At 50.7% G+C, this 10,147-nt stretch overlaps 1 protein-coding gene across 1 annotated transcript in view; it reads right to left on the bottom strand.

Moving 5' to 3' along the window:
• Positions 1–3,878: 3,878 nt before the first annotated feature.
• The window catches only part of SLC27A5 (solute carrier family 27 member 5), a 25,830-nt gene continuing 19,561 nt past the window's right edge, over positions 3,879–10,147 (bottom strand). Inside the window, exons 9-11 of the mRNA XM_077314087.1 lie at positions 7,908–8,005; positions 6,401–6,531; positions 3,879–5,542 (exon numbers count right to left, since the gene is read on the bottom strand). Coding sequence (XP_077170202.1) covers positions 5,366–5,542; positions 6,401–6,531; positions 7,908–8,005 — 406 coding nt within the window. The 3' untranslated portion in view covers positions 3,879–5,365. The remainder of the gene's footprint in view (positions 5,543–6,400; positions 6,532–7,907; positions 8,006–10,147) is intronic.

Genomic DNA, 10,147 nt, shown 5'->3' with positions numbered 1-10,147 from the left:
AGCTAGTTGCTCAAACCTGTTGATGTGATGTTTAAAAAAAACGATGGCAACTGTTACTTGTATCTTAGTCTTTCTTAAGTAACCTTACCTGGGATTACCTGGGATGTATTTATACCAAGCTTTCTCCACCAGGGTTTCATGGGGTTTCTTAATGGCCCTGGAAGGGTTTCCTAAATGGGAATTTGTATATATTTTTAAAATGTGTTAAATATTTATCAGGTGATATGACCATATAGGGTCATGCCAAGCCACCACCCTCTCCCAAAATAGTCAGTGATGGGCCTGGTGGGGTGGGAAGGGGTGAGCGTGTCCACAGCTCTGCTTCCTGACCTATTCTTCACCACCGTGCCACTAGGGGGTGTTCTTGAAGCCTGAGGAATTGTTCTGGGGTTTCTCAGTGGGAAAAGAATTGAGAAAGGCTGATTTATACAATACTTTTGGGCTGAACCAAATGGTGTTAGGGCCTGGACCCCTCCCTGTCGTAAAGGGGGAGCTTGCCAGTGAACACTTTTAATAATACTTCTGGTGCATTAGACCAGGAAGCATATATTTGTGCACCAGGAATAAAATCTGCGTGCTCTGATAAGATGCCATATCCCTCCAGGAGGGTCTTGGATCATGCAGAGTGACAAGGGGTCTGGTCTGATAGCCCTGAAGGGAGGGGGTCCATACTGGGGAATCCCCCACCCCCATCTGGGGTTCGGCAACTCTACCAACAATTCAGGTGAAAACAGGTAAATGTTTATAACCAGGGTAAGCCAGTAATTCTCTAGATATCCATGGACTCCAGTAGCCATGAGTCCCTGCCAGTCAGTGAATATCTGGAGAGCCACAGTGTGGTCACCCTTGGCTTATAATAACCTAATTTTCAACCTACTGCCCGAGACCCAGCCCCATTGGGAATGCTTACTCAAAATAATTTATTCTCTACTATGCAAAAAATCAACGTGTGTGTGTGTGTGTGTGTGTGTGTGTGTGTGTGTGTATGTATGTAGGTGTGTAAACAGAAAAAGTTGAGAAACAATCCAGTGAAAAGAGTCAGGTAACAGGCAATGTGGGTCGGCCCCTCCCTGGGAACTTGGAGAGCCATTGTTAAAGGTAAAGGTAAAGGTATCCCCTGTGCAAGCACCGAGTCATGTCTGACCCTTGGGGTGACGCCCTCCAGCGTTTTCATGGCAGACTCAATACAGGGTGGTTTGCCAGTGCCTCCCCCAGTCATTACTGTTTACCCCCCAGCAAGCTGGGTACTCATTTTACCGACCTCGGAAGGATGGAAGGCTGAGTCAACCTTGAGCCGGCTGCTGGGATTGAACTCCCAGCCTCATGGGCAAAGCTGTCAGACAGCTGCCTTACCACTCTGCGCCACAAGAGGCCACAAGAGCCATTGTTAGGAGGCAATAATCACCTTGAGACACCACCCGCCTGAATAAAAGGCGTTTTCATGTGACCCAGCCAACTCTCCTGCTCAATCTCTTCATGTTCTCCTCCTTATTCCAGCCCCCCTCCACAACGCCAAGCATAGCCTTGTGCTTTTCCGTGGGGTAGGGATGCCAGCTCAAGATTGGGAAATGAGATTTGGGGGGGTGGAGCCTGGGGAGGACAGGGCTTGAAGAGGGAGGGGTTTCACCAGGACACAGTGCTGTAGAGCAGTGGTCCCCAACCTTTTTATCACTGGGGACCGGTCAACGCTTGACAATTTTACTGTGACCCGGGGGGTGGGTAGTCTTTTGCCGAGGGACGTCGCTGCCACCGCCTGAGCCCCTGCTCCGCTTGCTTTCCCGCCGGCACCTCTGACTTCCCACTGCCCACTGGGGGGCGCTGCCAGCAGCAGCTGTGTAGTGCCAGGCCGAGGGGGAGCCCCAGCCATGGCGGCCACTGGAGAGCATCAAACTGGGAATCTGACAGTACTATGGGCTTGACTTTTTAAACCAGCCCAATAGTCCTCTGGAATGGCACAAATTTTCCCCACAACAGCAAATTTTTGTCTGGTGACACAATAAAACAAGAACCACAATTTGAGATTGTTTAAAAATAGCCATCTGGAAAACCTTTGATTCATCTCTCTTTCATGGGTAACAATATCTGAAATATCTCAGCTCTGAGTGGAGTTCTCAGAAGATTCACAGAAAAGCAAGGGGAATGACCACAGGATGGCTGAGACAGGACCCGTTGAGGTTTCACAGTGTCAGACCTGCCCGTCAAGACAGCAGCATAGTATAATTATATTTTTATATATGCAGGAGAGGGCTGAAGTGCATGGGGTAGGAAGGCAGTGTGGCTGAGGAGGAGTAGAAAGGAGACCTAAGGCTTGCTTAGAACCCCAGTCCTGTTCCTGGGCCCAACTTGGCATTCTTGTGTAACACAATAAGAAGAGCTGTGCTGAATCAGACAGGCAGTCCATCTAGTCGAGCATCCTGTTTCACACAGCAGCCAACCAGTTGATGTGGAGGGCCAAGCAAACAAGGCATAGAGGATGAGACCCTTCTCTGCTGCTGCCTCCAAGTCTTGGTAGTTTGATGTATGCTGCCTCTCAATATGAAATCAATAAAACCTGGCTGTCAGCCCTAAGGGACTTTAAAAACACCTTGCAATGTTTCATCAGATAAGACAGGCAAAACCTTGACTTGCTAATAAACGTCACCCAGACACAGGAAAAACATTTCCTAATGGACCTGCTAGTGAACTGCACCCAGACACAGGAAAAGCGCTTCTTGGACTTGCTAATGAACTCCACCCCGACACAGGAAAAGCGCTTCCTAATGTACCTGCTAATGAACTCCACCCAGATACAGGAGAAGTGCTTCCTAGTTCCTGTCCATCCTCTGGGAGACTCCCAGATAAGACAGGAATGTGATGCATTACACAAACGCACACAGGGTAAATAAGATGCCCAGCAACTGTTCACACACTCCACATTTTGGCACAGAGAAATTCCCATCTTGTTGTGTCCTCCCTCTGAGGATACAAGCCAGAGTTAGTGGCAAAATGACAGGGACTAATCCTACCAGATCCATAACAAAAAGGAATTGTTACTGATCATTCACACATGGATTGTTTTGGTACAATTGGGAAGCAGTCCCCCCCCCCCCTTGCACACTTCCCCACAGCATCATGGAAGTCCATGCGCTTATTGGGTTTTCCCCATCTCTTTTACGATCTTTCTCAAACCTGCTTTGCTGCAATATTTTTGGGAAAGACGGCAGAATAGCCAAGATGGCGACCATGTGGGTGGGAAACTCCAGATTTCCTCAGTCCGCCCACATCAGATTCATTTCCCCTGATCTGGTTTAACTATCCCACCACACCACCAAAGGGTTTTTGGAGGGTTTTTGAATTGTTAATTGACATATCTGAAGATGGTTTCTTTACTGAAGAAACCATCGCTGGACCCTCGGGACCCGGCCAACTACCGCACAGTCTCACATCTTCCGGCAACCTAGTTGAAAGGGCTGCTGCAGACCAGCTCCTGCCATTCTTGGACGAAGCTTCGGTGCTTGGCCCATACCAACTTGGCCACAGGATGGAGACGGTGTTGGTCACCTTGACAGATGACCTCTGGTGCCAGCTGGACAGGGGTGGTTCGGCTATCCTTGTGATCTGTCAGCTGCATTTGACATGGTAATAGGGTTGTGTGAGGTGGCATCTGAAGCGGCCATCCCCGCCGGTAGCAGCTAGCAGATGCCGAATCGCACAACCCTACATGGTAAACCACGAGTTGATAGCCCACCGCCTCGCTGGGGCCCGGATTTGGACAACAGCCCTTCAGTGGCTGCACTCCTTTCTGTGGGGGAAAGGCCAGAGTCTGGTGGCTATGTCTTGCATCTCATGGGGACACACAACCTTGGGCCACAATCCTCAAAGAACAGAAAGCCGAAAAATACCATTTTAAAAATTCCCCATTCTTTATTTGCTTTATTTACTTTGTTTATATCCCCAGCAGGGATCCAAAGCAGCTTACACGGTTCTCTTCTCCTCCCATTTTATCCCGTGAGGTAGGTTAGGCTGAATGTCTGTGCTTGGTCACCCCATCAAGATTCCACTACAGAGCAGGGATTCCAAGCTGATTTATGGAGACTATCCTGCAGGGGGCATCAGAGGACATGAGTATTTAGCATAGTTAGGTCTGGAACTTCCTGATATTTTTCAAATTATCTCCTCCAGTGTCCTGACTGGCCCCATGGCAGACTTCCTGTTCCTTGGAGCACACTTCCTCCCTGCTTGCTTCTCAACAGATTGAATAAACAGGAGAGACCGCGGGACTCTCTCTCTCTTTCTATGAAAAGTTTTCTCTTCGTAATAAAACTATTTTATTCCTCTAAGCGTCCTGGTGCTTTGCTTCTTTTTTGCAAATTTAAACTCTGCCAACAAGCGTTACCCAGATCCTAGTCTGACACTTTAATCCAGCGTTTTCAAACCTTTTGACTGCAAAGGAGCCCCTGAAATAACTTTTCAGTTTTCCAGGAGCCCCAGAACTGATGTCAGCTGGCCACGCCTTCCTGCCACGCCCCTGGCGGTGACATCACCACCCACACCCTTCGCCCTCCTTCCACTCCCTTGCCCTACTTTATTACTACTACGGTGGTTCCGCCTCATGTCGGCCAGAAAGGAGGGTAGGAGCTGAGAAGGCAGCCTGGACCCCCAGACCACCCCACAACCACCTCCCCTCCCTTCGATTTCTACACCCACAGTCTTTCCAGTGAGCCCTTGAGAGAAAGGAGGAGGTTTAAGGAGGGATCTGCATGCAGGCTCTGCCTCCTCCCAGGCACAGAAGCCAAGAGACCTCAGACACCCTTGGGAGGGGGAGCATTGGAAGTGACCAGATCCCTGGCTTGTGCCTGAGTCCATTAAGGCTGGAAAGGAAAGGCCGCGGACCCCCTCCAGAGCTCCTGCAGACCCCCAGGAGTCCCTGGAACGCTGGATAATAAAACAAACTATAAAGGTGAGCAAGCACCAAGTCATGTCTGACCCTTGGGGTGACGCCCTCTAGCGTTTTCATGGCAGACTCAATACGGGGTGGTTTGCCAGTGCCTTCCCCAGTCATTACCGTTTACCCCCCAGCAAGCTGGGTACTCATTTTACCCACCTTGGAAGGATGGAAGGCTGAGTCGACTTTAAGCCGGCTGCTGGGATCGAACTCCCAGCCTCATGGTCAAGGCTTCGGACAGCATGTCAGCTGCCTTGCCACAAGAGGCTCGTTATTTTCTATACACGTACACAAAATATTTCCCAGTTTGGTCCCCGATTAGAAATGAATTTGAGGTGATCTCTCCCCTTCCAGCCAGCAGACACAAAGTTCAGAACTGCAGTTTGCTGGGTGCCAACCGTGGAGGACGCCATCATCCGAGAAGCCTGGAAGTTTCCTTGCTCACAGCTTCCGTCTTTTCTCTGTGATGGAGCGATAGATCTCTTGAGTCATGGGTACGAAGCGCTTCTCGGACACATCCAGGAAGAAGAGGGGATCTCCGATGGCTGCAGGATCGAACCCTTCTTTCACCAGTTTGCCTTTGATGTGCTTGAAAGTTCCTGTGACCTCCAGGGCTTTCTGAATGCGAAACAAAGTGGCCATCAAGGCAAGCAACACAAGACCTCATGAAGGTCAAGAGAAGGCCAAGTGGCCAGCGGGAGACAAAGCAGCCCCTGTAGCCTTATCTCGGAAGCTGAACAGGGATTGGGTGCCTGGGGGGGTGGGTGGGAAGGCAAAGGCAAGCCCCCCAATTCTTCTCACTTGCCTTGACAGCCCCATCATGGGGTTGCCATGAGTCACTTGAAATGTCATGTAAGGCAGGGGTAGTCAACCTGTGGTCCTCCAGGTGTTCATGGACTACAATTCCCATGAGCCCCTGCCAGCAAATGCTGGCAGGGGCTCATGGGAATTGTAGTCCATGGATATCTGGAGGACCACAGGTTGACTACCCCTAATATAAGAGGCCAGTACTGGGTGGGGTGTTAACCTGCAAGGTAGGGGGGTAGAGAATCTGGCACCTGGGCCGCTAGCAGAGAGAAATAGCATGGGGCATACTCTGCAGATGCTCAGGGCAAGGCTAGGCAGGCATTCAGGATCGGTTTAACACCTTCCAGTGGCTCCCATTATTTCCCGCCACTTAATTGTATGGACACAGCAAAAAGTTCTTCCTTCCCCTCTTCCTGAATCAGCCACCCGCATTTCTTTCAGAGTCATAGAGCAGGGAGTGTCAGGGAGGGACCCTAGTAGCAAACCACTTCATATCAGGCATGTTGTGTGTAGTGGGTCTGAATAAAAGGGCGAGAGAATCTTTGTTTGGGCAGCCATAGTGGCTCTCAGCAGCCTGAATTCTCTGGGCAGGGCTGGGGATTGATACCCGGTATTGTCCCACACATTGCTCTGTGAGCCGCACAACACCACAACAGAGAGAGGCCTCACCTGGATGCGGATGAAGTGTGGGGTGGCATAGCTTGGCAGGTTATCCTTGGCATGTCTGTACATCTCCTCTCCATCAAACGCCAGCCCTTCCTTGAGCTGGATGGCGGCCATCCCGATCTTTCCTTCGTGGCCTGTGGAAAATCAGTGTAAAAGAGTTTAGCCAGATCAGACCAGCATCCTGCTTCACGCAGGGCTAAAGAAGCTGCTCAGGTGGGCCAATGCACAGGGCACGGGGTTAAGGCTTTCCCTTAAATTTGCCTCCAAGAGCTACCAGCTCTGGCTTGGGAAATTCTTGGAGACTTGGGGGATGGAAACTGGGGAGGGTGGGGTTTGGAGAGGGGTGGGACCTCTTGTAGGGTCCCTCTGTGAAGTCTACCTTCTAACTCTTTGTTTAGGGTGACTAGGAGGAACCCATGGCAACTTTCCCTGGGAGTCAGTGGTTAAAAGCAGCAACCTCCAATCTGGAGAGCTAGGTTTGATTCCCCACTCCTCCACATGCAGCCACGTGGGTGACCTTCGGCCAGTTACAGTCCTGTTAAAGCTGTTCTCTCAGAGCTCTCTCAGTCCCACCTACCTCACAGGGTTTTGTTGTCAGGAGAGAAAAGGAAGGCAATTGTAAAGCACTTTGAGGCTCCTTTGGGTAGTGAAAAGCGGGGTATAAAAAACAATTCTTCAAAGTGTGCTTGGTTTCCATTCCAAGGGTCCTCTGGACTGGGACCCCCTGACATGGAACAATATTGACTCAGAGATACCTCCACAAACTCTGTCTCTTCTTGCATTGACCTGGTTCTCAGACATTTTGTATATCAGCTTCATTCTTCCATTACTGTTATGATGTGTTCTTTAGATATGTGTAGCCCCTTTTCTCCCCAAAGGAGCCTCAAAGCAGCTTACAAGACCATTCCCCCCTTCCCCATATTTTCCTCACAATGGCTCCTCTATGATGTGAGTTAGAGTGGGTCGCAGGCCAAAGGTTACCCAAAGCTCCATGGCTGAGCAAGGATATGAACCTGGATCTCGTCTGTCCTAGCCCAAAACCTTTGCCCTCAGCTGTGTTCTGCCAGACCAGACTGGGCAGTGGACGTGACAGCCTGAACCTTCCCACTGATCCACACCAAATCTTCAAAGTTTTATGGCCTCAAAGATGGCTAGTTTCCCAAAGAAAGCACCGTGGCTCGGTGGTAGAGCATCTGCTTAGCATGCAGAAGTCCCCAATCCAATATCTCCAGTTTAAAGAGATGGGAGTAGGTGATGCAAAAGACCCCTGGCTGAGACCTTGGAAAGCTGCTGCTGGTCTGAGTAGACAATCCTGACTTGGAAGGACTAAGTAGAAGGCAGCTTCATGTGTTCAACCTACATTATCCAGGGCTACAGGGGTGGTTAAAGAAAAACATCTTTTCCTTTCCCATACTACTGTGGAACGAGAACAGCTATTGAAGTTGTTTCTCTGGACAACATGTGGCCAGGCAAAGACTGGGGAGAGGAGGAAGAGACGTTTCGCACTCACCTGGCACAGGTACCCCATACACGTTGACTTCTTTAACAAAGTTCACGCAGGTCAGGATTTTCTCAACCTCCCTGGTGGCTACGTTCTCCCCTTTCCAGCTGCAATGAGAGAGGAACCATTACCTCTGAGTTCATGGTCCAGATACAGGTGAACATGCACTGTTTTACTCTCCACTTAGGAAAACGCAGTCTGATAGCTCTCAGGTTCCTGACTGTGCATTCTAGGTATCAATATTGTTTGGAACACGGATTCGTACAGGAGAGTCTCTTGTCCTGTAGGAGTGGCAACAAGAGTTGGGTGCTTTGGCCGCCAAAGTGGCCATTCCAGCCCGAAGCAGGCCTTGGTGGCCGAAGCACCCAACCCTAGGCAATGTGTCTTAAGGTCTGTGGACATCTCTTCAGTGGGCCTTAAATGAGAGGAAATGGTCCCACCAAGAACCTGTCAGGGCCTAAGATAAGGCAACCTGCTCAGCTGAGGGGAAAGGGGGTGTACTGGAGAGACCGAGGTCTGAATCTCTACTCACGCCATGGGAGTTTGCCAGGGGACAGTGAGCATGTTGCTTATTCCCAGCCTAACCTGCCCTGCAGGGTCACTGTGAGGATAACAGTAGAGCAATGTAAGCTGCCTTGGGGTCCCCAATACACATGTATTATTATCTGTAAACCGCCCGTGGCGCCGCGGGCGCCACGGACTAAATAAGACAGTAAGAGGTTCTGGGGCGGGATGTGTCCGGGATGAGGAAGGGTCCAGATTGGACCCTTCCTCATGACAGACAATCAGAGGGACCAATCGGCAGGCGCGAAGTGCCTGCCGATTGGTCCCTCTGATTCCCGCCGCCAGCAACTGCGAGCCGCGCGCAGCGCGGCTCGCAGTTGCTCCTCTGAAGCAGCGTCAGGCCAGGGGAAGGCTCCAGGGAGAGCCTCGGGTGGGGGGGTGGGCCGGCCGGCCTTCCCCCGGCCGCAGGAGCGGCTTCGCAGCGTCGTAGATGCTGCGAAGCCGCTCCGGCGGCCGGGGGAAGGCTCCAAAGAGCTTCGGGTGGGGGGGTGGCCCGGCCGGCCTTCTCCTGGGAACTGCAATGGCCGAAGACCAGCAGACAGCAACCAGGACCAGCGCAAGGTTGGTAAATGGACCTGGGGTTCTGACTGGCCTTGGGAGGGAGGACCGTGGCGCTGCTTCTCGGGGGGGGGGGGGGTTCTGAGAGAGGGGGTGGGTGGGTGGCTGAGAGTGTGTCCCTTACCCTGCCCCCTTCTCCCCTTTCAAACCCCCTCCAAAGACTGCAGGTATTCCCCCCCCCCAAACCCACACTCACTGCTAGCGCCCATTGCATTTAGAACTGCAATGGGCTTGATTACTAGTTAATAAATAAATAATAAAACAAATACCCATAGGAAAAGGAAACGCAGTTTGGATTAGGGGAGGGGGGGGAAGCAGAAGAACCCATCTGGCAGCTGAATGCAGCACCTGAGTGGGACAGGTGGCCTTTTGCTCTTCCTCTGGGGATGTGATGTGGGGTGGTAGATCTGCTGCTCTATTGGAGCTGCTGCTCTTTGGCCCTCCACTTGTACATATGTAAAGAAAGCCAATGCTACCCAAAGGCTGGTGGTGTCCAGTGCTCTCTCCTCCTCAGGGAACCAATCCCTGAAAACCTTCAGCGCTCAAGGACATGGAAAGGGCATTAGTGGCACAAGGCCTCCTCTCCTCTCCTCTCCTCTCCTCTCCTCTCCTCTCCTCTCCTCTCCTCTCCTCTCCTCTCCTCTCCCCTCCCCTCCCCTCCCCTCCCCTCCCCTCCCCTCCCCTCCCCTCTCCTCTCCTGGTGTCAAACAAAGCAACCCTAATTTGTCCTGTCAAAAGTGAATATGCATTACATTAACTGGTTCGATCTTGTGGGTATTCCTAATTGGACCCTCATGGCCCACAAGCCTCTTATCACCTTCAAGGTCAAAGTAGGGAATGAGCTAATTGGCTGATGGGCCATAGAATGTAGTGGGGGAAGCAGAATAACGAGTTGGTTTTCTTGGTGGATTCTAACCAGGACGTGTTCTTTTTTAAAAATTATTATTACAAATTTTTATTTTTCAGAAAGTAAGAGAAAGAAATAGAATTCTTAAAATTAGATCATCATACTACTTATACACATTATAATAGCAATGTATTAGAAGATAACCTCCTTATTCAATTTTAGCTATCTGTTTAAATAGTTCAGATAGGGGTCCCAGTGTTCTTGAAAGGTTTCTTCAGGA

This window comes from Paroedura picta, chromosome 16 (assembly GCF_049243985.1).
Source record: "Paroedura picta isolate Pp20150507F chromosome 16, Ppicta_v3.0, whole genome shotgun sequence".
NCBI lineage: Eukaryota > Metazoa > Chordata > Lepidosauria > Squamata > Gekkonidae > Paroedura > Paroedura picta.
Note: the sequence above shows the minus strand (reverse complement) of the source record. Positions and strands in the feature narration are given on the sequence as shown.